The sequence below is a fragment of the Dromiciops gliroides genome, chromosome 4 (genome assembly GCF_019393635.1).
Source record: "Dromiciops gliroides isolate mDroGli1 chromosome 4, mDroGli1.pri, whole genome shotgun sequence".
Taxonomy (NCBI): domain Eukaryota; kingdom Metazoa; phylum Chordata; class Mammalia; order Microbiotheria; family Microbiotheriidae; genus Dromiciops; species Dromiciops gliroides.
In genome coordinates, this window is record NC_057864.1 from 496,761,573 (window position 1) to 496,789,563 (window position 27,991).

At 46.9% G+C, this 27,991-nt stretch overlaps 2 protein-coding genes across 5 annotated transcripts in view; both read right to left on the reverse strand.

Annotated features, from left to right (window-relative positions):
• Window positions 1-6,358: 6,358 nt before the first annotated feature.
• On the reverse strand, window positions 6,359-17,155 carry LOC122726684 (zinc finger protein 260-like). Its single transcript, XM_043964543.1, has 4 exons — window positions 16,695-17,155; window positions 16,394-16,504; window positions 15,947-16,079; window positions 6,359-11,990 (listed from the first exon to the last, which is right to left on the reverse strand). Exons 2-4 carry the CDS (start codon window positions 16,424-16,426, stop codon window positions 9,769-9,771), a joined length of 2,388 nt encoding a protein of 795 aa, XP_043820478.1. The 5' UTR covers window positions 16,427-16,504; window positions 16,695-17,155; the 3' UTR covers window positions 6,359-9,768.
• A 598-nt stretch (window positions 17,156-17,753) lies between these two features.
• LOC122754383 (tRNA (uracil(54)-C(5))-methyltransferase homolog) overlaps window positions 17,754-27,991 on the reverse strand; it is a 37,562-nt gene continuing 27,324 nt past the window's right edge. Inside the window, exons 1-14 of one of the 4 annotated variants that reach the window (XM_044002771.1) lie at window positions 24,045-24,164; window positions 23,776-23,864; window positions 23,412-23,620; window positions 22,465-22,519; window positions 21,223-21,342; window positions 20,914-21,013; window positions 20,222-20,292; window positions 19,448-19,594; window positions 19,252-19,328; window positions 18,951-19,168; window positions 18,762-18,863; window positions 18,237-18,356; window positions 18,041-18,140; window positions 17,754-17,961 (exon numbers count right to left, since the gene is read on the reverse strand). In XM_044002771.1, the coding sequence (XP_043858706.1) occupies window positions 17,817-17,961; window positions 18,041-18,140; window positions 18,237-18,356; window positions 18,762-18,863; window positions 18,951-19,168; window positions 19,252-19,328; window positions 19,448-19,594; window positions 20,222-20,292; window positions 20,914-21,013; window positions 21,223-21,342; window positions 22,465-22,519; window positions 23,412-23,608 (1,452 nt within the window). In that variant the 5' untranslated portion in view covers window positions 23,609-23,620; window positions 23,776-23,864; window positions 24,045-24,164 and the 3' untranslated portion in view covers window positions 17,754-17,816. Of the gene's footprint in view, window positions 17,962-18,040; window positions 18,141-18,236; window positions 18,357-18,761; window positions 18,864-18,950; window positions 19,169-19,251; window positions 19,347-19,447; window positions 19,595-20,221; window positions 20,293-20,913; window positions 21,014-21,222; window positions 21,343-22,464; window positions 22,520-23,411; window positions 23,621-23,775; window positions 23,865-24,044; window positions 24,165-27,991 lie in introns of those variants that run through there. The other 3 variants (XM_044002768.1, XM_044002769.1, XM_044002770.1) reach the window with 3 other exon arrangements.

The window sequence follows — 27,991 nt, forward strand, 5'->3', positions numbered from 1 at the left end:
AAAACAGCAATTATTTCAGGAACCATAAATTAAAGATAGATTCTATAATATCAGGGCAGTTCTCCTTGGTAATTTCCTCGAACATGGTGTCTAGAATCTTTTTCTAATCATGGTTTTCAGGCAGTCCAGTAATTCTCAAATTCTCTCTCCTGGATCTATTTTCCAGGTCAGTTTTCTTTCCAATGAGCTATTTCCACATTTTCTTCTACTTTTTCATTCTTTTTATTCTGTTTGACTGATTCCTTGTGTCTCATGGAGTCTTTAGCTTCCAACTGTCCAATTTGAATTTTTAAGGCATTGTTTTCTTCAGTCAGATTATGCACCTCCTTTTCCATTTGGCCAAATGAATTTTTGAAGGAATTGTTTTCTTCAGTCAATCTTTGTGCTTCCTTTTCCAAGCTGATAATTCTTTTTTCATAATTTTCTTGTATTGCTTTCATTTCTCTCCCCATTTTTTCTTCTACCTTGTAATGATTGGAATGATGCCACCTGCTGGAGAGCTACTGTAGGAAAGCTCTGCCATGAGGAGAAGGCATTTGAGGGCAAGCTATGTGGTCAGTTCCTTGGTGACAGGAAGTGATGTTTGCTTGTGGGTACTGCCTATCCAAGCTACCAGCCAATCAACTGGAGGAGCCTCCCATTTCTGGGAGGAGGACACGAAGGAGGAAGGTGGAAGGGTTCTTGCTCTTTTGGTTCCTGACCTCCCCATGGTGGGTTGGATGATGGGGGTCTCTTAGAAATAGTTGGATTTTTACCTTTCTCTCTGATCCTAATGCTCTTTAATAAATACTTAAACACTTAAATACTCTTGCTAAAGCTTATAATTTATTGGTGACCACTCATTAGATTTTTAGATAGTATAGCTAAAATTTTAGCCCCTTTACAGATGGTTGACCACAAAGAGGAAAGCTGAACCTCCATCTTCTGATCTTCCAGTTGAATAAGAAATTTCCCCTACCCTGTCCCTTTAAATTCAAAAGTACTGCTAAGTATCGGCTTGTTTCTATTTAAATTTTCAAATGGGCTTATTCAACTCCCTAAGTACCCTGTTTCTGATTTTAGTCTGTTTAACTAGACAAATGGGGGATAAGATCATGTTAATGCTTTGTTTTTGTGGTTTTCATCTATGGCTTCTAGAGATGCTTTCTGAGATTGTTCTAGACCTTCCCAGGAATGGTCAGAAGTAGGTGAGTTGGATCCCCACTCATGCCTTGAGAACATGTTAGTCATCTTGATAATCTTTTGTGTCAACCATTCCTCTTTCCATTCCTTTGGTACTGGGAAATCCTGCATATCAAATTTCTCTGGATCTGCTTTTGAGGCAGAAAGGCCTTTCACTGGGACAATTGGACTCTTTCCCTCTCTTTGCCTCCATGCAAACTGCAAGGTGATCAGGCTGTGTAGGTATTGAGTCCCAGCCCATTGTTGGCAATATTCTGTTGGTCTCCTTAATAGGTTCTACTCAAAGTTGGCATGCCATGTTCTCAGGGTAACGAGACAAATCAGGGTGGGAGTGTCCAGGGCCTTGTTGATGACAACAGTTCCTTCAGGGAATTCTAAAGTGACTTCTAACCCTAACCCTAAATTTCCAGGAGTGGGTAGCTGTTGTCTCTTAGTCCTACAAGTCCCACGCCTTCAAGAGCTTCTGTCTATGTTGGAACGTGACAGTCACTTGTGCTCTGCTGTTGAGGACAGCAGGGTAATCTTCCTTTTCAGTTTCCATGGGCACCTCTGTACGAGGTCCTGTGTGTCCTGGGTGGAAACACATCAGGAATGATTGATGAGGTCCTGATCAGTGTGAGCAGGCTCTTGTTTTCATATTCTCATTCCATAGCTGTTTGGGTCCTCCTCAACATCTGTCCTTCTGTAGTTACTTCCTCTTCTCCTGTGCCATTTCTTCCACATTGGTACCAGGAGTCTTGGCTCCCTTCTGTTGGGGAAGTTTGTGTACCCTTTTCCCTAGCTCAATCCTGTTTCAGGTGGGATGGATTCCTCCCTGGCCCCCTCTTTGCCAGTAGCTTCTGAGCCTCCATCTAAATGTCTAGGTGGTACCAAGAATGGCACAGTGATCTCTGGGTGGTGTTCCAAATGAGTACTATAAATCCTATAAATGCTTCTTCCTTCCCTGAAATCAATAATGACCTGTGGAGAACAGACAGATTCTGTGAAAATATTCAAGCATGTGGATGATAAGTCACGGAAGGCTTCTTGTGTGGTCAGTACTTGTTTTTCTTCCCTTCCCTCCCCTCTTCCCATGACAGCAAGCAATTGTGTTTTTAATAGTAATTAAATTACGATTTCTGTTTGCATCGGTTTGGGGTAAGGATATATTAATTTATCAATATTATACCAGTAAAGGATTGACCACGTGTCTCCCTGACTTCTCATGGTCTCAGGCTATGTGGTAGAGAAAACAGGGAGAGAACTTCAGTATGCCAGTTAGTGTGAACAGGAGAAAACCCACCCCCCCAAATACCCAGAAGACCCTGAAGACCTAGAACACCCCGAGAACATCCACGCTGTCCTAAGAGAGCCTCTAAAACCAAAAAGACCTCTAATGGCCTCTTCTAAAGGGTTTTCATCCTCTTTTGAAAGAGGCAGGTCATTATACATTGATCAAAGCTAATTAGTTAGCATCATTCCATTCCATTGGTTGACATTACTTGACGGTGGTTCACATTAAAATGAACTCTACTGATATCACCTGGGGAAAGAATACAAAGACCCTCATTCAAGTTGCTTCCAACCCAGCCCCAACAGCCAGCAGTGAGGAAGAAGCCCCTAGCCACCTGTTTCTGGATTGCTGCAGGAACAGCTACTGAAGACACAAAAAAGGAAGCTTCACCACTTGGCAAACTGGCATTTTACTAGTGGAAATGTGACTAAAGAGAAGCTTTGCAGTCAGTCAGCTTGGATACTCTAAGGAACACCAGGCCTTTATGGCTGACGCCACTGAAAACTGTCCATGTGGATTGTCCTCCCCATCAGGATATCAATACCTTGCACACAGTACTTAATCAATGCCTTTTCATTCATCCCAAGAATGCAGGACCTCTCATCGTAGAAGGGAAGTTCCTGGAGAGTAGAGATTTCCTTGTTTTTCTGAGGTAGCTGATGATGCAGTGGGCAAAGTAGTGGGCCTGGACCCAGGGAGACCTGAATTCAAATCCAGCCTCTGACACTGACTAGTTTGGTAACCTTGTGCAAGTTACATAATCTCTGCCTGCTTCAGTTTCTTCAACTGTTAAATGGTTAAAATAGCAGCTACCTCACAGGGTTGTGAGGATCAAATATTTATGAAGCCCACTTAGCACAGTGCCTGGTCCATAGTAGATGCTTGCACTTAACATACAATGAGGGCTTAATAAGTGCAACTTGTCATTCCTTGTGGAGAGCCCTAGATCTGGAGTCAGGGGACCTGGGTTTGAATCCTGACTCTGCTACTCACTCTCCATGTGGCCTTCAGAGAGTCTCAGTTTCCCCAGCTGCCTAGAAGACCTGCACGTTCCCCTTCCAACTCTAAATCTAGGATCAAATGGAATCTATAGAGAATGTCACCATTGAAGATCACGATCCCAGGGCTAGCCCTGACAGCCCTCAGTTCAGTTTAGATGGTAAATATTGACCATTTCCTTGAAGACCCTATGTCACTTCTAGTCCATGATGAAGCTAGAAGACAAATGGGTTGAGATCAGCTTCCTTGACACAAAGAGTTATGGCCTTCTTAGGGGACACATAGGTGCAGGGTCCACCCTAAGCCTCTGGCAAAGCTGTGGCTGATGGCCTGTTAGAAAGTAGCCCTGACCATTTTGACTACATTAAATTAAAAAGTTTTTGCACAAACAAAACCAATGCAAACAAGATTAGGAAAGCAGAAAGCTGGGAAGCAATGTTTACAGACAGTATTTCTGATAAAGGCCTCATATTTAAAATATATAGAGAAGTGAATCAAATATACAAGAATACAAGTTAATTCACAATTGAGAAATGGTCAAAGGATATAAACAGGCAGTTTTCAGATGATAAAATTAAAACTATCTACAGCCATATGAAAAAATGTTCTCCGTCACTACTGATTAGAGAGATACAAACTAAAACTACTCTGAGATACCACCTCATAACTATCCAATCAGCTAATATGACAAAAAAGGAAAATGATAAAAATTGGAGAAGATGTGGGGAGATCGGAACACTAATGCACTGTTGGTGGAGCTATGAACTGATCCAACCATTCTGGAGATCAGTTTGGAACCATGCCCAAAAGGCTTTAAAACTGTGCATACCCTTTGACCCAGCAATACCAATACTAGGTCCATATCCCAAAGAGATCATAAAAAAGGGAAACAGACCCACATGTACAAAAATATTCATATCTAATCTTTTTGTGGTAGCCAAGAATTGGAAATTGAGGGGATGCCCATCAATTGGGGAATGGCTAAACAAGTTGTGGTATATGAATGTAATGGAATTCTATTGTGATGTAAGAAATGATAAGCAGATGGATTTCAGAAAACCCTGGAAAGACTTAGATGTATTGATGCTAAGTAAAATGAGCAGAACCAAGAGAACACTGTACATAGTATCAACAACATTTTGTGATGATCAACTGTGATAGACTTAACTCTTCTCAGCAATACAATGATCCAAGACAATGCCAAAAGATTTATGGTGGAAAATGCTCTCCACATCCAGGAAAAGAACTATGGAGTCTGAATGAAGACTGAAGCATACTATTTTCACTTTTGTTGTTGTCTTTTTGTTATTGCTCTTGTTTATTCTTTCTTTCATTTTTTCCTTTTGTTCTGATTAATGTGGAAATATGTTCAACATGATAGTACTGTATAACTTTTATCAAATTACTTGCTGGCTTCGGGGGGGGAAGGGGGGAGAAAAATATCTTTACATGTAATTGAGAAAAATTAAAAAGAAAAAGAAAGTAGCCCTGGGAGCCACTTGGCTGTATGTGGACCCAAGGGCCTTGTGGCCTCCCAGTCCCTTACAAACCTTGGTCGGCCTCATTTATTGGACAGAGAAGAGCCACAGCCACATCGCTTTTGGTTCTGGATGGCTCTCTGCCCAGGCAGGAGCTTGTGGAATCTTGCTTCCAACTCCAGGATGTACAGGCAGGCACCAGAAACAGTGACACTGGGGTGGCCATACTTCCCAGACCCACTGCACAGTTTAAGGTACAGAGTGCTCTGGCTAGTTCCTGATGCTCCTCATGGGTCAGCTTCCTCTCCAATTTCAGCACCATTGAAGACAGGCTGGCCAGTATGCTCTAGAATTGACAGGAACTCTCCCAAACACAATAACCTGAATAGGCCTCTATGGGAGTGGGGGCTTAGAGATTGGCTTTTCCCTCTCAATTTATTATTCTCAAACCTTATAAGGTTAGATAAAAATGGCTAAATACTTTATTAACAGTATCAAATAGCATAGTCATTAAGTACAGTGTCTAGGGGGGATGCAGAGCTGACTCCTTTTTTTCTCACCCTTCCTTCTAGCCAGCGTGAGAAGTGTTGAATAGGGATTGATACTTAAACCCTGGACAGGTTGTTCCTTAGCTCTATGGTCAGGACAAACAGTTATGAACTGGCGCTCCACTTGCTGTTGCCCAATGACATAATTCTTAGCTGAATCTGACCACTTTTGATTGGTGCCTGATTTGCTCAGCACCTCCCTTGTACTCTAAGCCTTCTTGCTTCTACTGTATTTTACTTGAAGTCTCCATCAGATCTGGAGTCGCAAAGTCCCACCCTGTCCAGGCCACCACAAATCTGAGTTTTCCTGTAATACCCCCAGGATAGCCTGTCTCATCTCCCTGACCACCTCTCTGGGAAGAAAGGCTGGTCCAACCCCAACCAAAACCAATTATGATAATCCTTTCTGCATGGAAGTACGTGGAGAATATTGGACATGGATGGACCCCAGAGTCTCCAGGCATAAAGGGCATCAATCAGTTAATGCTGGTAAAAAGTTGGTGGATGTGACTGCTCCAGCATGGAGGTTGTGAGAGCACCCTAAAGTCACATCAGAAATGTGCAGGTGGCTCTGGGCAGGAGCAAGAACCTGGACCATCTAGTAATTCCTTGGGACAACTAAGGAGCTATTTTGACATGGTTGCCAGTCCTTCATGGGCAATTATTTCTAAGATATCAACTAAAACATACTGAACTGGCCAGCTGTTCTAGAAACACAGTTGACATTTGCCCCAAACTCGGGCACACATTAGGATTCTGAGAGTAGGAAGCAAAGGGTTAGGGGAGAAGCCCTCAGAATTCCAGGAAGATTGTCCTGGAAGCACATATTCCCCAGCTCTTTTTAGGGGAAGGCTCCTCACAATAAATACACACAGAGGTCTGAATTCATCTCACAGATGAGGTCATTTGTGAAGAAGCCATTCCCTATTTCCTTTGGAGAAGTTAAAAAAGAAAACAACTTCATATTGTTGACCCCTCTCAAAAACTGTTTCCATTTACAGCATTCAGTCCTCAACTGAGTTGTAACATCTTGTACAGTTGAATTTGATCCCTTGTTTGCCTAAGGAGCTGAAGTTTCTCAAAGCATTGTATAGTGTTTTGAAATATTAGAAATAATCAACCAGTACTCTAGCTTAGTATTTTGATACTTGAGAGCTGTGGTATGTAAGGGCCAAATTTAATACGGGGAGAACTAATTGGATAGCTTGCCGTAATGTTGGGGTAAGAAAAGAGATTAACAGCCTCTTTCAAAAAACAAAACGGGGTTTATTAACGGGAACAAATTTAAAACACAAGTAAGGTTAATAGAACTAGGAACAAAGGAAAAGGGAATAGGGGAAGGAAAACAATACGACCCGCAATCACACCAACCAAACTCAGCTGCGCCGTGTCTAACCCTCTCCCTTGCACCCACCAGTGAGCTGACTCCTCCCTTCTCTCTATCCCAAAGGCCACTCTTCCACAGGAAACAAGGTCCACATACACGCAGCCCCAAGCTAATTGGCTGGCAGCCCTGAGTGACAGAATCAACAGGTGGCTGGTGGACACCAAAGGTCACCTGACTGCCCTCACTGGGCTTCTAATCATGGCAGGGCTTTCCCTCATTATAATTTGGCCAGGCCCATGTAGGCGTCAACACGAGGTGATGACATGAGCTACAGTGCCATGGATGGAGCACCTTGCTGGAGCGGAGAGGGCAGTGCCTGAGGCCGGCCAGGGTATGCCTCAGGGTTTCTAATTTTAGCTAAAGATGGGGTCAGAGAAACCTCAAATTACAATTAAATCCTTACAGGTGGCAGCTATCTTGTAAGGTTCCACCTCACACAGGGTAGGCCATTCTTTTCTTTTTTTTTTTTTCTTTGCAGGGCAATGAGGGTTAAGTGACTAGCCCAGGGTCACACAGCTAGTAAGTGTCAAGTGTCTGAGGCTGGATTTGAACTCAGGTCCTCCTGACTCCAGAGACAGTGCTTTATCTACTGCACCACCTAGCTGCCCTCCATTATTTTCTTTAATAGATATTAGAACCACCCTTACAACTTGGCCCAGGGAACTAAAGTTCAAGCAAATGAACCAAGTATCTGACATGATGCTCCAGCTGGTGAGTGGATAGGGGAGAAAAGCTATGCTCAATAGGATACAGTATATGTTTTCTTGTTGAAAATTCCTTCCCCTCTCTGAACACCCTTTCCCAGTTATGGCTAAATAAGCCTCCTTTTATTAACTGTTAAGTATTCTATAAGTACTTCATCTTAATCCAATCTTGAACCCAAGGTATCAGACAGATTTGGTCAGGGCTGGGTGGCTTCCAAGAGTTGACTTCTTACATCCTCATTCTATCATGCCCTCAGCAACAGTGGAAACTACATCTACACCACAAACTATTCTGGGGAGAGGAGGAAGAAATCTGATCAGTAAATCCTATTCAATGCAACATGCATTTCTGGTTAAATATGCATTTATTAGTCAAATCAATTTGTTCTTGACTGAGGAGCAGGGAAGCAGCTGGGCTATGATTTCCTGCTAAACTAGCCCTGATGTTTCTATTCTCAAATTATATCTGTTCTCTCTGATGCCGGATTCTTCGAGGTCTGAGGGATTAGTTAATACAATTATGTAAGAACTCCCTGCTCAAAGAAGTTATGATTAGATCATCATCTTACAATATCTCTGGATGAGGAAACAAAAACAAAAAACTGAGAGTCCATGAGACAAATTAAGACAATTTTGATGACATAAGATTAGAATGTTTTTGAACAAATATAAAAATCAGAAGATATGGTGAAATGGAGAAAATCTTTACATCAATTACCTTTCATGAATCTAATATCCAAGATGGAAGTAACTGACACATATATAAAACTGAGTCATGCCCAAAGAGGTAAGTAGTCAATAACAAAATATTCAAAATAAATGGAAAGGATAAACCACCATATGAGAGACATACCATTTAAACAACTCACACTTTACCATATCTATTTGATAGGCAAATGTGAGAGGAAATAGACCATTTAAGACAGGGTATGGAGAGGCAGAAAATGTCTAAGATTTCGACAATCTGTTAGGAATTACAGGAGAAAAGTTACCAACCACATCGTGATTTACTGATCCCATGACTGGGCATATGTCCAAGGGGATCAATAACAGAATTGGCCCACATATACCAAGAAGTTCATATCATTTTCTAGTACTTAGTAGTAGGAGAAGAAAAGCTATCCATCCATTATGAAATGACTAAATTGTGGAACATAAATAATGGAATATCATTGTGCTATAAGAAATCATGAATATGAAAAATTCAAAGAAACAAAAAGATTTAAAATCATAGGCTTTAGAGCCAGAAGAGACTGCAGAAACTATATAGTTCAGTCTCCTCATTTTGCAGATGAGGAAAATAAGATCCAGAAAGTTAGTGATGTATCAACACACAGATAGTAAGCCGCAAAGGAGAATTTAAACTCACGTCCCTTAACTCCAAATCCAGTATTTTTTGCCCTGCATAAACTACTGCAAAGGCAGAAAGCAGAACCAGGCAGATAGTACACACAATGATGAAAAGAAGATAAACAGATTGGTCCTAAGGGACAGCTGATCCACAATGACTAACCTTGATCTTGGCGAAAAGAGTAGGAAATACTTCCCTCCTCTCTAGAAGGAAGTGGAGAGTGGTGATAGGTACAGAATATTGCCTCAATGATCAGACACTGTCATTTTGTAAGCCTAATTTGCTTGACTGTTTCTGCTGTAAGGGAGGATTCTACAGGGGTAAAAACGGAGGAAGAAGATCTACCATTCCACGGAGATGAAAAAAGGAAAAGGCAGCAATGAAACTTTTTAAAGGACAGGGACTATTTTCCCAGCATTAAGCTTTTGCTGAGTTGGTAACATGTGATAACCTAGTTCTTACTACTCTACATTGCTGAATGTTAGCTCACTTGGTATACAGAAAATGGGGTGAAGTCCTTCCAGGTTTGGTCACAGAGTTTGCTGATACTTTACATTTCCCCCACACTATCAAAGCTGTAATCAGTCCTATGGAAGTTCCCTGTATTTTTGACTCCATAGAACTGCCCTCTCAAGACAGATCATTCCCCAAAAGATAGCAGTCTTTGATAAGTTTAATTATAATTTCTATTTCCGTCTACTGAATCGCTGGTTTGCTTCCTAGTAAACCCATTTGTGCTGAATAAAGCTTGAGGTCTGACAAAGGCTTTCCTCACCATCACCATCTCTACCTAAATATAAAATTCAATACTGAAAAAACTGCAACATCCCAAAAAACCCCTCTTCATTAATCTAGATTCTCTTTAGTATGCATTTCCTGCTGTTGAATATAGACTGAGTTTTGACTGAAGGATTTTCCATATTCATTGAGTTTGTTCTCTTTAATGTGAATTTTCTGGTGTTTAATAAAAACTGAATTTCGAGTGAAAGATTTCCCACATTCATTACATTCAAAGGGTTTATGATCTTCACTATGAATTTTCTGGTGCTGAGTAAATACTGAGCTTCGACTGAAACACTTCCCACACTCATTACATTCATAGGGTTTCTCCTTAGTATGAATCCGCTGGTGTTCAATAAGATGAAAGGTCCGATTGAAGGATTTCCCACATTCATTGCATTTACAGGGTTTATCACCAGTGTGAACTTTCTGATGGTCACGAAATGTAGATTTGTGCCTAAAGGCTTTCCCGCATTCATTGCATTCATAAGGTTTCTCATCATTATGGATACTCTGATGTTGAACAAGATGTTTTCTCAGACTAAAAGCTTTCCCACATTCATTACATACATAGGGCTTCTCTTTGGTGTGAATTATCTGATGTCCAATAAGAAGTGCACTTCGACTAAATGATCGCCCACATTCACCACATTCATAAGGTTTCTCTCCAGTGTGAATTCTCTGGTGCTCAATAAGACGGAAACGTCGATTGTAGGATTTCCCACATTCATTACATTCATAGGGTTTCTCTTTGGTGTGAGTGATCTGATGTCCAGTGAGGTATGATTTCTTACAGAAAGCTTTCCCACATTCATCACATTTGTAAGGTTTTTCTGTGGTATGGATTCTTTCATGCTCAATAAGAAATGAACTATTGCTAAAACATTTGCCACATTGGTTACATTCATAGGGCCTCTCCCCAGTGTGGATTTTCTGATGACGTATAAAGCCAGAATTCCTGGTAAACGATTTCCCACATTTATTGCACTCATAAGGCTTCTCTCCAGTATGAGTTCTCATATGTTCAAGAAGTTGAGAACGGTGGCTAAAACTCTTCACACATTTTTCACATTCATAGGGTTTTTCACCAGTGTGGATTCTCTGATGGTCCAGAAGCCGTGACTTGCGCCCAAAAGTCATACCACATTCACTACAGCCAAAGGGTTTTTCTCCTGTGTGGAGTTTTTGATGATGGAAGTGACATGAACTGTCTCTGAAGGCTTTCCCACACTCAGTGCATCTATATGCTCTTTCTGGGGCATGGCTTCTCTGATGTTCTGTGAGGTACCAGGAACGTCGGAAGGTCTTTCCACATTCCTTACATGCATAGGGTTTCTCCCCTGTGTGAATCCTCTGATGTTCGATAAGGTATGAGTTACGAATGAAGCCTTTCCCACATTCATTACAATGATAGGGTTTCTCTCCAGAATGAATTTTTAAGTGCTGGAAAAGGCTTGAGCGATTACTCAAAGTTTTCCCACATTCATCACATTTGTAGAGCTCTTCTCCTGTGTGGATGAACTGATGTCGAAGGAGGCTTGAACTATTTCTGAAGGCTTTCCCACATTCACTACATTTGTAGGGTTTTTCTCCTGTATGGATAAGCTGATGCTGAAGGAGGCTTGAGCTGGTACTAAAAGCCTTCTCACAGTCATCACATTTGTAAGGTTTTTCAACAGTGTGCATTTTCTGATGTTCTAAGAGGTCTTTGCTTTGACTGAAGGCTCTCCCACATTTGTTACATCTATAAGGTTTCTCTCCAGTGTGAATTCTCAGGTGTTCAGTGAGGGTTGATTTTCTCTTGAAAGTCTTCCCACACTCTTTACATGAAAAAGGTCTCTCTCCAGTATGAATAACCTGATGTCGGATGAGGTGATAACTTCGGGTAAACCTTTTTCCACATTCATAACACACATAGCGCCCTGGTCCAGTGTGAATGCTCTGGTGCTGAGTGAGGTGGGACATGGTAACAAAGTGTTCTCCACACTTCTGACAGTCATATAGTGCCTCAGTTTGGAATACATTAAATCCAACTAAGGCTGAGTTCTGGCCACTGAAAAAATCTTCATATTCATTAAGCAGGTTTGATTTTTCCTCTGTCTGGAAGAAGAGCTGATTGTTATGATGTAGGATTCTTTGTTTCAGAGTCGTCTCTTCATTCAGGCTAAAAGAGTTTCCATATTCATTAAGCATGTCTGGTTTTTCCTCTGCTTGAAAAAGCTGATCACTGCTGTCTACAGTTTCATGCTTCAAAGTTTTCTCTTCATTCCCTGTCTTGTCCTGACCACCTAAAGAAAAAACAAAATGGAAAATGAGCATGTGAAAAAGAATGAAGATCTCAGCTGTTTTGGGAGATGAAAAGTGAAGGAGATGGAAGAAGGGCCAAGAATACTCATCATAGCCCAATGTTGACATGGTCCTGACCTATGGACAGAGAGACAAAGAAATCCACAGTCTTAACCTGGGTTCCAGATCTTCCTTACGTGATAAAGCCCTTTTTCCTCCAGCACTAAATGGCCACAGAACTCACAGAATATTTCAGAGCCAGAAGAGAACTTGGAAGCCCTCTTTTAAAAAATTCTGAATGTAATACTAAGTAAAATGAACATTTCCATTTACACAGTAAGAAAGAGAATTATAAATGAAATTATGACTCTATTAAATACAACAAGTTTTTCCTTTTAGGGCCATACTTCAATATGTAGTCTTCAAAGCTGTCTTGCTTGTGTCTATTTTCTTCTTTCTGTTCTCTCCTGCTGTGCGTCCCACCCCCCCCACCCCCAAACAATTAAAGAACAAAAAACAAAACACAACAAACACACACATAGTTCAGCAAAACATTCACACAATGGCCATGTCCAAAAATGCATGCTTCGACTTTGGATTTTAAGTTCATCATCTCTAATAGTAGTTGGGTGGCAGGATCCATTTTCAGACCTTTGGACTTTTGATTCAAAGGTAAACATTTTAAGAGAACACATGATCTCTATACAAGCCAAGGTCACTGACCTTGAAGACAACTTGAAGACAATTTAAGAATAATAGAACTCAGGGGTGGTGCAGCTGGGTGGTGCAGTGGATAAAGCACCAGCCCTAGAGTCAGGAGGACCTGAGTTCAAGTCTTACCTCAGACACTTAACACTTACTAGCTGTGTGACCACCCTAGGTGAGCCACTTAACCCCAATTGCCTCACTTAAAAAAAAAAAAAAAGAAAAAGAAAAAGAGCTCTCCCAGAATGTGTCAAATAAAAAAACCCTGAGCTCCTTAATACAGAAAATAATACAAGAAACCTGCCCAGAATTTCTGAATTCAGAAAACAAAACACAATCAAAAGAACCTATGGATCCCCTCCAGAAAAACAAAACACAGCATGGTATAGTGGTTAGACAGCTGCACTTGGAGTTAGTAAAAGAAATAAAGATCTATCAAAATGTTAAATACTCAAATGAACAAAACCCCAAATAGAGATCTTAAATATTCCAATCAAAGGAAAGAGAGAGAATTATTGTCAATATTATAAATGAACAGATTTTTAAAAAGAAATTAAATAAAATCTTGGCTAAAAGATTACATCAATTTACAAATAAAAAACCACAAACAAACCACTTTCTATCATCAAGCTGGATGTATACCTGAAATGCAAGGACTGTTCAACATTAGGAAAATAATCAATATAATTAATCATTAAGAATAAAAACATTCTAAACCACAAGTTATCATTTATACAGTTAAACTCTAGAAGTTTCCCCATTGAATATAGTAGTAAAGGAGGGATCCCCCTTCCCTGCAATGATTGGAAAGTTCTAGAAATACTAGCAATAGAAATGACAAGTGAAAGAATTCAGAGTCCAAAAATTGGTAGAAGATACAAAACTACTCCTATCTGAAATGACTTTAAAATTTTAGCCACCATCAGAGAAACAGACAAGAGCTTCCATAAAGTTTTAGAGTACAAAACAAACTCAGAAAAGTCAACAACTTTTCTATAAAAGTCTAATTGAATAATAAAAAGGGAAGTCCCACTCAAAAGAACTACAAAACACAGAACAACTCTGAGACAATCTGCCAAAGTTCACTCAATACCAGATGGATACAATTACAAAAAGGTCATGAAATAAAAGACAACTTCAATAACTGGAAAAAAAATTCAATGAGCATGGCTGGGCAGTGCCACTTAAGTTAATCTATTGATTTGGTGCTATATCGATCAATCTTCCAAAGGGACCCTTTACAGAGTGAGATAAAATAATAACAACATTCTTTTGGAAAAAGAAAATATCCTGAGTATCTGGGGAAATAATGAAGAAAGGTAGGAATGAAGTGGCAATAAATAGCATTTTTAGACTTCAGACTATGAGCAATCATCCCAACCAGCAAGCAGGCAGTAGTTAACAAAGAGAAAACTCCATGAAACAGACCACTACTTCCACCACACCTATGAATAGCTAGCACTTAGTGCATTAAGGTATGTAATGTGCTTTATGAATATTTTCTCATTTGATCCTCTTCACAATCCTATTTTACAGATGAGGAAATTAATGATAAGAGAAGCTAAGTTATTTGCCCTTATCTGAGATAAGGGGTCTGAGGCCAGATGGGAACTCAGGTTTTTCAACAGTCAGGCCACTTCCCACCAAGCTGCCTAGACTAGGCAAAGGAGATTCATGAAAAAACAGAACTCAACAACCCCAATGTAAACACTTTGGCAGAAAATTAGGTTTAGGCTAATGTCTTACACCATATTTCAAAATCAATCCAAAATTGGTCAATGACTAGAATTTTAACAACCACATCATTAAAGAACTAGAAGTAAATCATCTCCCTTTTAACAGCCATGGGATGGGGGTGGTGGTGGTGAATTCTTAACCAACCAAAGAACTGAGCAAATTCCAAAAGAAAACCAGTGAAGAAGAGGAGCAGTCAACTGGGGTGGGGAATCTTTGTATTTAATATTTCTTAAAAGGGCCTGAGATCCGAGACATGTAGACAACTAAAGGAAAAACATAACACCCAAAGCCATTCCACAACAGAAAAGGGTCAAAGGATATAAACAAACCATTCTCCAAAGAATGGCAAACTAATAATAATCTTGTGAAATAAACAATGTAACTCAAAACAACCCCAAGGTTTCCCTTCACACCCAGCAAGCTGGGAGAGATGACAAAAAATGGAAATGGTTGACATTGGAGAGGCTGTGAAGCAGTGGGGACATTAATGCATTACTGGTGGAGCTTTGAATCATTCTGGAAAGCAATTTGGAACCATGCCCATAAAATCACCAACTTGTGCATCCCTCTGACTCAAATATACCACTACCCCTAGACTTCAAAGAGATCAAACTAAGAGGTAAAGGATCCAAAAGTACAAAAATACTGACAACGTCTCTTTCCATGGGAGCCAAAGACGAGAAACAAAAAGGGCGGGGGGTGGGGGGAGGTGTCCTTCTATAAGACAATGGCTGCACAAATCTAATGGCATATCGGTGTGCCTTAAGAAATGATGAAACAAACTTTCAGGAGACTGGCTCAGAGGGACAAGTGAGGCCAATAACCAGCTTTGACAGGCTGAGCTCCAGCCAATGCCAGGCCAGGCTAGGAGGCCAAAAGAAGAGGAGGAGGACATGGTGGCAGACAGCTGATGTCAATGTAGCTGCCTACCAAGGGCTTTCTTTGGGGGCTTGTGTCTTGGGGTGGGGATTGAGGGTGGAAGGGGCAGTGGGGGAGAAAGTTTTAAAAATGCTGCCTTAAAAAAAACGTGAAGGTTATTCCTTATATTTACTTTGGCCAAGGTGAAAATGCCCTTGGAAATGTCCTTTTGTGTGTGTTCAGATCCCTTTGGCAGTCTGAAGTCAAGGGACCCTTTTTTTTGGGGGGGGCTATAAATTTAAAACTCTTTTAAGATTTTACATTTTAAAAACTGAAAAAAAAACTACACTAGAAGGAAATGCAAATTTTCTGTTAAAGAATGGTGAAAACGAAGATGAGGCCTTTCCTCTCCACTTTCTCAGACCCCTGCCTTAGAGACAAGTGCTTTCCTCTGTGAACTTCAGTCTCTTCTTCTGCAAAATGAGGCTAACACTAATCCAACCATCTCCCGGGAAAGTTGTCAGGCTGTACCTCTTAAAACCCTGTGGCTGAACCACAGCCAAAACTAACAATGTTTTGGTTCTCTCCCTTACTCTGTGAATGACAACTAAAGGAGCAACCATATTTCAAACCTGCCATCAGGGGGCGCCCTGCTTACCCTTCTCTGCCTGGGGTGGCAGGTCCTGGGTCATCCCTTCTGGCTTCACCTTCACAGCGGGGAAGAAGAGGGTCCTTGGAGCAGGCTGCTCCATCAGGGCCAGCGTCTCAGGGCCAGGGGCAGGACTCCACACCTGCAGACAGTCACATCTGAGCAGAGCCAGGGATAGAGGTGGGGGGGGGGGGAAGATGGGGGGGAGGGGAGGGGAAAAGGAGAGAGGGAAATGGAGGAGGAAGGGAGGGGGAAAGGAAGGAGGGAGATGGAGGGAGAGGGGAGGGGGAACTGAGAAGGAGAAGATGAGGGGGAGGGGGAGGAGGCAGAGACCTCTCCCTTTGGAAGAAGTATCCAGTAGGATGCCCTCCCACCCCCTCCTCCATCTACCTACGGGGGCTCCCCCTCCCCCAGCCCCACTCGAGATGACAGCAGCCAGGGGGGCAGGGGTCTCACCTGTTGGGGTCGGTAGGCCCCAGTGGCTGCCATCCCACTGCCTCTGACCCTGGGAGGTTCTGCCTGGTGCTGCTTACTGCTCCTTCTCTTTCTGATGCCAGGACCCCAACTCTGGGGAGAGACACGGACACGCGGGGGAAGGGGGACACCCAGGGTTCGCGGGGGAGAGGGCACCCACGTGCAGGGGGAGACCCCACACGAGGAGGTGCCGCTGACACTCCCCCAGACACCCAGGAGCGGTCAGGGGGAGGAGAGACCCTCTCCAGCAGGAACCCACGAACGAAAGGGAAGACACCCTCACCTAGAAGGAGGGGATCCACGATAGGAGGCCTTGCTAATGTCCCAATCCCTACACGTCACACACGGGTAGTGGGGGACGAGGGACCCCCCCTCAAGGAGGAAACCCACGCGGGAGGAGGCACCGCTGACAACTCCTGACAGCCGTGGGGGAGGGCAGCTATCGCCCTCGGATCGCGCCGGGCTTAAACCCACGGCCGTCGCTAGTCCCACTCAGGACGTGCGGCCGCGAACCATGTGCACCCAGCGAGGGGTATAGCTAGGAAGTACCCCCGCTCACTCGTGAGTTTGAGCCTTTACCCCCCCCACCCCCGCCCCCGGCCAAGTGCACTTTCGGGGGCCACTCTAGGCTACCCGGAGGCCGCCCCATCTCTATGGTTCGGGACGCGAAGAGGGTAAAGGAAGTGTCCCAGTCACGTGGGTCCGCTGCGAGCCCCAACGCCTAGTGCAACTCCTTGGCCGCTCATCTACGTAGTTCAGGACCTACTGAGCGTGAGGGAGGCGGAGCCAGAGTCACGTGGATCTCGGGGGCGGGGGCCTCTCCTTCTCACCCAGTACACTTCCGGGGATGCTCTAGGCTGCGCGGAGGCCTCTCCTCTCGGTGGCGGTGGGGGCGGGGCGGCATATGGGCGGGAGAGAGCAGTGCGGAGGCTGAACTCCTCAGTTGGGCAGAAGAGAAAATGGGTTGCTGGGTTGGGGGGTGGGGAGGGGTTCGAGGGCTATGGGTCCTAATCCTGAGGGCTGGAGTGGCCCTTAACGTTCTCTCCCCTGACCCTCTGCTTGCGCCTTAGTTTCCTCCTCTGTAAAATGAGTGGCCAGGAAGGGGGGGGGGCGGTACTCTGGTCCTAAGGAATGCCAAGGAGAGGCTGGGAAGCGCCCCCCTCCCCATCTCTGACCCCTAACCCCTAGTCATCTGTGCTGTCTAAAGCAGGACCTCGAACCCATCGCTGTGGCAGGGGACACAGCCAGGCACCTCCGGTGTGACACCCGCTGGAGATCTGGGGGGAAGAGGCCCCCCCCCCTTCCCCGAGAGGACAGAGATCACGGACACACACCTCAGACCCTATGTCCACAGCCATTTATTGGGAGTGAGGGGAGCCAGGTGTGAGGCCCCTCTGGCCAAGAGTCAGCGGGTGAAGGCCAGAACCAGCTGCGAGGACAGCGTGTGTGGGAGCGTGTCCACGGGCACAGCCTGGCTCAGCACAAAAGGCTGACCGGGCAGATCCTGGCCGGGGGGCACTTCCTGGCCGGGGGGCACAGGGCAGCACAGCCTGCGGACACAAGAAGGCCTTTATCAGCCCCAGAGACCCCTTTGGGGACCCCTCCCAAACTCAGGCCTCCCTCACTCACTGAAGGAAGCTCTCCATGTCTTGCCCATGGGGCCGGCCAGAGACGAACACTAGCTTCTGGATGGCTGGGCAGCCCCGGATGGCACGGATGACCCTGTGAGCTGGCGACAGAAATGGGGGTGAGCATCAGCCAAAGCGTCCTGGGGTCCCAGGGGCAGCCCTCTCCTGGGGAGCCGAGTCCCTCCGGATGCACTTACGCAGTGCAGCACCAGCCGGGTCCAGCAGTGCCACCAGCGCCCCACTGGAGCCTTGAACCTTCTTGAGCCGAGCCATGACCTTCTCCACGTCCTGCCGCTGGCCTTCCCAGTTGGTGATCTCTGCCAGGGAAAGGCACGGCTTGCCCTGGTGTGTGGCAGAGGCTCTTCCCCCTGATTCCCCTCCTTGGGTCCTCCCTGGATCCTCAGTGGGTTGGGGGGAGGGCCTGGCCTGGCTCTGCTTGGCCCCAGGGGGTCTTTTGTGGGTACCCCGTGAGGGCTCCAGTTGATGAGACAGGGACAGCTGGTCCCACCCTCCTCACATGGTTAAATAACTGAAGGAAATTCTCCACCTTGGCAGAGGCCACGGACAATCAAGGTGATTTTGCTCCCTCCCCTTCCCCACCCTATGGGCCCTGTTTGGGATCTTCTTGTTCAGGTGACTGGGATTCTGGTGAGAGCAGGGCAGGCCTTCCCCTCCCTCTCCCCCGTAGGGGACCTACACCTCCCAAAGAGCGAAGGAGTTACCGTTGGAGGCCGCGCTCCACCTGGCATCCTCTACAGCCTGCCCAAGCATCCGCACGCTGAGGACCTGGGCTGCCCACTGAGCTAGGCAGAGCCCCATGGCACCTGGACACAGGGGTCAGAGGCAGGGTCAGCAATGGAGGCCCAAAAGCTCCTTCCCACCTTTGGCCGCTCTGGGTGAGGGCTGCCCACCTGTGCCGTGGCTGAGGTCAAGGATGGTTGTGCTTTGGTCCACCATGCCCAGCTCTGCCACAACTCCAAGGAGTGCCTCAGTGGCACCTGTGTTCAGGGGGAAAAAGGCCCCTGGAGAGATACGCAGTTTCAAGCCCAGGACGTCCTCGAAGATGTGGGGCTCCCCTGCCAGGAGCTGGTAGCGGTGGAAGCCAGGGAGCCCTGGGCCAGGTGCAACCCTGTAGATGGAGATGGGGCATCCAGTGGGGGATGGACTCCCGCAGGCAGCCCCAGCTTGAGCCCCGAACCCTGCCAGGCTCACCTCTCTTTCAGGTAGAGGGAGGTCAGGTCACACTCAGATCCCTGTCCTGACGTGAAGAACTCCTTGGCACGCTCTTTCTGAACACAGACGGCCTCCTGCTCAGACCCAACATGAGCAGCCGGAGAGAGATGGGGGTGGGGGAGGGTGCCCACCAAGCACCAACCGTCCCAGCTCCGGAGCGGCCCCAGGCTCTTACCTCACTCAGTCCCCGCGCATGAAAAGTGATGATGGCCATCGCCTGTCCTCGGCTGTTGGTTCTCACTCTCAGCCGACGCCAGGGCCCGAGCTCGCGCGTGTCAAGGCTGGGGTCCAGGGGGGGTTGTAGCAGAAATGCCTCATAGCACTAGGAAGCCAAACAGACAGAGCAGCTCCAACCCCCGGGTCTTACTGGGAGGGAGACTGAGGAAGGGAAACCCCCTGTCCCCCTGGCCTGGATTTCTTTTTTTTTTTAAATTTTGGTGAGGTGATTGGGGTTAAGTGACTTGCCCAGGGTCACACAGCTAGTAAGTGTCAAGTATCTGAGGCTGGATTTGAACTCAGGTCCTCCTGAATCCAGGGCCAGTGCTTTATCCTCTGTCCTGGCCTGGATTTCCATCTGTGTTTGAGTAGAGGCAGTGACATTCCTGTCTGTGCAGAGTCAGGAAGCCCTGGGTCAAGTCTGGCCTTTGAGCTATGCTGGCTGGACAACCACGTCTGGCAGCGCCTGCCTCCTCTCACACCCATGGCTCCCCACTTCTCTTGCTTCTCCCGAGTGAATGGAAGGAGGCTCCTCTTTGGATCTGAAGGCAAGGGATATCTGGAGAGCCTCTTCTACTCACCCCATCCAGGGCATCTAAGGGTGACACTGTGAGTGTGGGATGGAGGAGACGCCAAGGACCTGAGCTTTGTCACAAGGGAGCTGTGATGATGTAGCCGAATAGGGCCTGCTCTGGGGCCCACAGTCAGTGTGCAGCGGCCCCGGCCTTCTTACCTGAGCGACCCGATGGTGCTTGGCAGGAAGATTTCTCAGATGGCCGGCAGGAACACAGAACAGCTTCTTTCCTAAGGAAAAATGAAGGTTTATTTGGCCTGTTTCCTTCCAAAGCTTTCTAGAAACAGGACCTGGTGACGCCAACCCCACCTGAACAGGGAGAAGCGCCTAACAAGAAGAGGGGCTGCGAGTCAAGCTTCGGGCTCCCACCAGCTGACTTGACTTCATAGGACCGTCCCCGGCCCTGGTTGGCCATCCCTGGAGTGAGGGATGTGCTCAGTTCTGGAGGCCACGGTTTAGGAAAGACACTGATGGGCTGGACAGGCCTTGAGCGTTCACTGGCTGACGGGCCGTGCAGTGAGGCAGGGTTAGGCTCCATGCCCAGGACCCCTAAGTGGGGAGGGGGCGGGGCTCCCCCTCCCCGAAGCTTCCAGCACTGGTTGGGGAGGTTTCAGGGAAAGGGACTCTTCTTCAGGACCAACTAGGCTGAGCGGGTTTGAATTGAGGATGGTCCTTCCCTTTGGAACCAGCTGGCCCAGAGAGCTCGTGAGTGTCAAGTCTGGGGTGGGGGGGGGGGGTTGTTAGCAGAGCCAAAGGCATTCCCTGGCCTACTGATCCTGCCCACCTGCCCTTGTCTCATAGACCCTTCCCTGTCCCTCTGGTCTCTGGCCCATCTGTTCCCCCAAACTCACCTCCGGGGGATCTCAGGAAGCACCCCACTGTCCTCGGGTGACCATCTGGGCCCCGGTTTATCGAGAAGACAGATTTGTTTCTATAACCATTGATGACAGGCTGGCAGGAGTGGAAGGGTAACAGGGAAGAAGGGAGGGAGAAGAGGGGGAGACAACAGATTAAAATGGGCTGTCCGGTAACCCTAAGGACAGGAAGGGGTTAACCTTTCTGAGAGGGCCAGCCAAGGGACAAGATCCCCACAGAGAATGAAGGGGGTTGTCACAACAGGGGCCACCAGCTAGGTCCCAAAGTGCAAAGATGGAACGCACCGACGGGATGAAAGGCTGCAGGAGAGCTCCCAGGCCTTGGGCCTCCACCACCGCAGCGCCTAGCTTGAGGAGACGATTCTGGAGCTGCTCCAAGGTCTTCTTTGTCACTTCAAACTTGACCTGCAGCAGGCAAAGGGACATGGGGCTCTCCCTGGTCCTCCTGGTCTTCTTCCAGACCCCTGGATGATTCACAGCTCAAAGCACCCTTCTGCCTCCCCCAAACTGTGTTCGCCAGCCTGAGCCTGGGATTTGAGGCCCTCCACAGTCTGGCGCCTTATTTTAGGCTGCCCCATCTCCCTCTGCTGGGCCTTTGCTTCTCTTCTCCTCCTCCAAAGCCACTGGGATCCCTTTTCCCCGAGGTCACCCCCTGCAAGGGGTGGCCCTGATCCATGGGAATGCCAGGTCTCAGGGTGGTGAACCACAGAGATACATGGGCTGATACACAGGCTCTTCCCACAGGCTGCAGAGCAGTGGTGGGGCTTACCCTGGGAAGAGGCAGAGATGGCAGGCCCCTTCCCCACAAGGTTAAGTGCCAGGGCTGTGATCAAACCAGGGAAGGCTTGAAAATTGTGCCCACCAGAAGGGGCAGCCTAACCGGGCCACATCCTTGGGTTAAGTCTGGACCTGAGTTATCTTTAAATTGGGGGCACAAAGGGTGGGAACAGAAAGGAGGGCTGATGGAGGCCACTGGAAGAGACCACTGGAGTGCAAGCATGGCAAACGCCTTTGGCCCCATCACTGTTAGCACAGCCGGAGTCCCCCGGGCAGACCTAAGGGTGTCTGTCTCTAAAAGGAGGAAGGGACGATGCTTTATTTCTAAGGGCAAACAGTGGGAACGACCTCTCTGTCCCAGTGACTGCAACAACCCTCTCTCTCTGCTTGCCATCTGCACTGAGGCTGTCAATACACATTAGCAGAGGCTTTCTATCCGAGGAATTCTTACATGGAAGAAATCACAGTCTAGGCTCTCCTGCCCCCCATAGTACGCAGAAAGCTGAAGTCATGAAGTGGCCACAGTGGCCAGGACCCAAGCCTGGGATTCCAGAAAAATGGAATCACACAAAAGAATCTGAGAAAGAGAGAGGGAGGGACAGCTCAGTAGGAGCCAAGCAGAGATCCTGGGCCAGGCCCAGGGTCTCCTGGGACTTCTCTGAGGCAGGGGGCAAAGAAGGCTCCTTTTACAAATCCTGTGGGCTGCTTTTTACTGTCATTCTAGTTCTTACCCAAGAGTCAGACTCCTACCTTTAGTTGTTCATCATAGTTAAGTCTCCAGAGAGGCAGCAGTTGGTCTGCCAACCTGAAATAAATCCAGGCCTGAGCTCCACCCACCCATCCATCTATGCACCCACCCACCCACCTATCTACCCACCTATTCATCCATCCATCTACCCACTTATCCATCCATCCATCTATCCATCCATCCACCCAGAGCCAGGAAGTTTCCCAATTGCCTCCTATATGTAAGATCACATCTAGAAGAGACCTTCTAACCCATTTTATTGCCTTCCTGTTTTCATCCTTTCTGTCCTGGTCCCTCTAGGAGAGAGATTTTGATCCAACACTCGCTCCCCTCAAGGAATCACTATCAATTTCTTTCTTGCTAAATCCAGTGGCTTTTCCTCATTCCTTGGCCCCTATACTGGAGTTTGATCCCACTGACTAATGACCTTGTCTCTTCTCTCTGGGTTTTTGTGACCAGCCCTCTCATTCTCTTCCTCCCTGTCTGCCCCCACTTCAATCTCCTTAGTCGATTCCTCCTCCATGTTCATCCCTCCAAAGCTCTGTCCCACTTCCACAGCTGAAGTTCTTTCCCCCGACTCTAGTCCTCGGTCCTCCCTAGTTGTTTTGGGAACATTCCGAGTTCACCACTCCCTAACAGACTCCTCACCTTGACACCAAGCCCACTCCTTTTGACTTCCCCATCTTCCCGGGTGGCACCACCATCCTACCGAGTTTCCAGCTTGGGAGCCAGCCCAGCCCTACTCTCTTACATCCCCTCCCCCCAACATCCGATCAGTCTCCTAGTCCTCAACCTCTCCCCTGGTCCAGGGCACCTCCTGGCTCTCTTCAGTGGTCTCCTCAGTGGCCTCCCTGCCTCCTCCCCAGCAGCTATAAACTTACCTTCACACAGCCCACTGCCCAAGAGGTCCCGGGGCTCCCGCTGTCCCTTAGGACTCACTCAGCCTTACCTTTCCTGCCAGGCATCCAGGTCTCGGCCTGACTGCGCTCCACGGCTACGCTCACAGGCTGCCCGGGTGAGGATTCCCTGCCCTGCTGAGGACAGAGACGCTTGGGGATGCCTCTGGGAATCCCGGGCCAAGCAGAGAAGCAGTCTCCTTTGGGCAAAGAGAGCCCCTGACGGCAGGATGGACCTCGGGCTGGCCATCAGTCACTTCCCCTGCATGAGGACATGAGATTGACCAGGAGGGCCAGCCAACCATCTGCCTCTCTCCCCTCCCCCCCTTTGCACAGGCTCTCCTTTATCATCTTGGGGGCCCCCTCCCCTGGCCTGAAAGTGGAAGCTAAACTCCCGGAGGGCAGCGGAAGGCTCACTCTCAAGTCTGCAGGGCCTTGACCAAGAGGTAGCTTGAGGCTCACTGAGCTGTCCCACGTGGAAGAGGCTCCCCCTCTCCCGGCACCTTCTAGAATTGGAATAAGCACTAATTAGGCTCCTGCTAGGGCCAGGACACAAACACAGGAGGGGGGGGGGATGTCACAAGTGGAGAGGAGGTACAGAAGTCGGGGCGGGGCTGGACAGAGGCATTCCCCCCACCCCCGCCCCCGCCCCTTTGGTCAGCAGGCTGGTGTGGGCTGGCCGTGACCTGGGCAGCACTGACGGCGGAAGTGGAGCGGACCCGGAAAACATGAGACCAGAGGCTCTTCCCAGCCCCATCGCCACTCCGCAGCCACTTCCGGGCGGGCTAGGCCGGCAGGGAGGGGCTCCTCCTCCAGGGGGCGGAGCCGGGCGGGGCCCCGGCCCAGTGCCCTCCCTATTCTTAATTCCGGCTCCACCCCGCCGTCCTCCCCTCCTCCCCCGCGCTCTGGAGGGGGGAAAGTGAGGGGCGCGGCCCCCAACACCCCTGGCACTCGGGGACGTCACCCCCATGTACCCCCTTGCCCCCTCTAGCCCGTTGTTGTATCTCAGGCCGAGATTCGAAGGCGGCTCCTTTTCGGAGGATTTCCTACAGTTTATTGAGAAAATGGAATGAATAAATTTGCAAGTCCCTCCTCTGTACCGCTCCCCCCTCCACCCCCACCTCGGATTTTTCCTTTGGGAATTTTCTCTGCGTTTCTGATGCTGGGTTGCTGCATCGTCTTCTGTTTTGTTCATTTCTTTTGTCAATCTCCTGGAGATGCCTTCCCCTTTGTCAGTTTCTCTTGCCGGTCTGTGGCCGCCTTTCGTTCACGTGCCACTCTCTTGGCCAGCCGATCCCCAGGGGATGGCGCCCTTTTAGACAGATTTCACTTTTTTCCCCCTGACAAAGGGCAGCTATGATTTTTGTAGGTAAGGAGCTAAAAGGCCCTTTGGGCAGTGGCCAAGCTTAGGGAGTGCTCAATGACATCATGGGGTGAAGCCTTGAATTGCCAGCGAATTGGATTTGTGAGGTAGAGTTGCCCAAAGTCGTCAGCGTCACTGCCTCACTCTCTCTTCCAGAGTCATTGAAGTACAGTGTCGAGACGAAAGTCCAGATGACCAGAGATGGACCTGCAGGCAATGGATGGCCTTGGCCTTTCTAAATTAAGGTGTTTCCCAGGCCTGTTTGTCCGAGGCCATGGCCGTTCAATGACTAAGGGCTGGGTAAGAGTTGAGACAAAATATTAGTCTGCGAGGGCAGAGAAGTTAGGGGTAGTTCAGGGAACGAGGAAAGGTTGGGGATGGAGTTCGAATTGGTCTGAAAGGAGGTAGAATTGGTCCAAGGGGTAGAGGTGAGGAGAACGTGGAACTGGGAGCTGGGTGTCCTGTGGGAGGAATGGCAAGAAGGGAGCCTAGCTGGACCTGACCCGGTAGTGTGTAGCTAGGGAATTAGGGCACTCTAAGGTTGGAGGGGAAGGCTGGGGCTAGGTTGGAAAGGAGCTTGAATGCCAAATCGAGGAGTTTATCTGTTAACCTAGTGATAACAGCTACTGGAGTTATTGAGCAAAGGCAGTGACATGGGCAGACCTGCACTTTAGAAACAACACTTTGGCAGCTGTATAAAGAGGAGATGGAAGAAGTCAGCGAGTCAGTCAACAAGCATTGATCAAGCACCTGCCCATATGCAGGGGATACAAAGAGGCAAAAGACAGTATCAACTTTCAAGGACCTCACAGAATAATAGGCAAGACAGTGTGTGAACAACTATGTACAAGCAAGGTCTATACGAAATGAATTGGAGTTAATCCACATAGGGAAGGCACTAGAATTAAAGGGGCTCAGGAAAAGACTTCTGTAAAGGTGGGATTTTAGCTCGAGGTTGAAGGAAGCCACAGAAGCCAGGAGGAGGAAATGAGGAGCAAGTGCATTCCAAGCAGGGGGACAGCCCGCCAGAGAAGATATCTAGTGTTGTGATGTGCAATATCTTGTTGGAGGAACAGCAAGGAGGTCAGGCTGATTTGGATCCCAGGTTTCTCCTAGATAAGGCAAACGCTTTTACATGTACAAGGGATTCCATTCCCTTCCACGGTTTCCTGCAGGTTGCACCACTTACCATCTCACTATCTACCGTCTTACTATCTCACTGATCTCCAATCTCTCCTTGTCTATTGGCTACTTTCCTACTGCCTATAAACACACCTACGTCTCCACTATTCTCAAAACACCATCCCTGCTCTTCTCCCATCTCTCTCTTTTGTGGCTGAATTCCTTTAGAAGGTCGCCTACACTCTCTGCCACCTCTTCCTTTCCTCTCACTATCTTAACTTTCTACAATCTGGTTTCCAACCTCATTCAGCTGAAATTGCTGTCTAAAATTACCTATAATCTTTTTGAAAAAACATTTTAATTCAATTTAAATTTTATTTAAATGCTATACTGTCTCTCTTTCATCCACCCTTGTTACCCATTGAAAAGGCAACCCCCAACACCTCAAAACAAATCCAACCTCAAAACCCATTACAGATATGTATACACCCCCCCTCCCCGCACACATTAGCTTTATCCTCCATTCCTTTCTCCACCCTGCCCCTGCCAAAAGAGAAAAAATAAAATGTGCTTTAACCAAATCTTTATTTGGAAGTGGAAAGTCAGCTTCATCCTGAGTCCTTTTGGATTGTGAGTGGTCACTGAATAGTTAGTAAGTCTTACAATATTGTTACTGAATAAATTATTCTCCTGGTTCTCACTTTGCTTTGCCTTATTTCATATGTAACGATTGGAATGACGCCACCTGCTGGATACTTACTGTAGAAGAGTTCTGCCCATGAAGCAAAGGTCTTTGAGGGCAAGACCAGGCTTCAGGAAGTGACGCGGACTAGTGGGAGGAGGAAGGAAGAGACTGGCGCTCGGTCTCACTCTCTTTCCTCTGGACTCTGGCGGAGAAGGGAGCTAGAAATGTGCTCTCCCTTTAATAGATAGGAATCTAGGCCTTTTTCTCTCTCTTTACCAAATTCTTATTCTCCTTAATAAATGCTTAAAAGTCTAACTCTTGCTAAAGCTTATAATTTATTGGCGACCACTCATTAGATATTTTAGACAGACTAGCTAGAATTTTAACCCTTAACAGATGGCTGACCACGAAGAGGAAAGCTAACCCTCAGTCTTCTTCTGATCTGCTGGTTGGGTAAGAAATTTCCCCTCCCTCTCCCTTTAACTGCTAAGTACTGGTGTACTGGCTGTGTTTTTCCTTTGAATTTTTTCGAATGGACCTTTTAAACTCCCTAATTATCCTATTTTTGATTTTGGTCTGTTTAACCAGACAAATGGGAGATAAGATCATGTTAATGCTTTGTTTTTGTGGATTTTCTATTTTTCTTTTTATTTTTGTTAAAAGAGCCAGCAACTTACTCACACAAGGAAATATCTCTCCCTCTCCCAACCATGCTTTTTCAGAGAAACCTGAAGAGATTCCCGCAGCTTTTCCCAGTTCTAACACTAATTGTTGCTCTAATTTTGCATGCCTGGAGGCAATGACCCACCCTCTAGAAGCTTTTAATCCCCTAGCACCTGGAGGCAAAGTGGGGGAAGAGGAATCCAGGCCTGAGTTCAAAATCAAGTCTGATTCAAATTGTGCTGGTCCCTCCCCTCCTCTCCAGACCCCACCCTCTACTCCTCCTATGGCCAAGCCCATAGCTTCCCCTGCCTGGGAAGTCCAGAGATCTGATGCGCATGCTCAACTTTCTCTAACTACATTTGCAGCTTCAGGCTCAGCCCTTCCCCAGCCTGGCTGTGCTTCTGAGACAACCTTAGAAAACCCTTTAAATTCCAGATATGCTTGTTTTGTTCATAATTTTGCTAACCTGCTTTTGTCTTTAATTAGTAATCTTATAAAGCATTTGTATGGTGAAAAGACTGACAGACAATATAAAGGGGTTAAAGAAGAAAAACTTAAACTGAATAAGAATGACAACCATCAACATAGTTCAAGACTCTGCTTCTTTTGCCATGGAAGGGTATATATTTTAGAGAAATGTAGAAGTAAGCAGCAAGGTATTGATGCGAGTGTTGGGGATTTTAGATATCGGAATCAAAAGTGTTCTGAATTCACTCAGAGTATTAATGTCAGTTCAGAGGTTACATAGGATTTCTATGCTATTATATATACATTTTGAAATTAATGGTATGGGTTTATTT

Coding starts and splice junctions, on each gene's coding strand:
- LOC122726684 (XM_043964543.1), bottom strand. CDS start 16,426: ATGGCAGCCACTGGGGCCTACCGACCCCAACAG. Junction 16,080..16,393: donor GGGCCTACCGACCCCAACAG/GTGAGACCCCTG, acceptor GACTGTCTGCAG/GTGTGGAGTCCTGCCCCTGG. Junction 11,991..15,946: donor GCCACCCCAGGCAGAGAAGG/GTAAGCAGGGCG, acceptor TTTTTTCTTTAG/GTGGTCAGGACAAGACAGGG.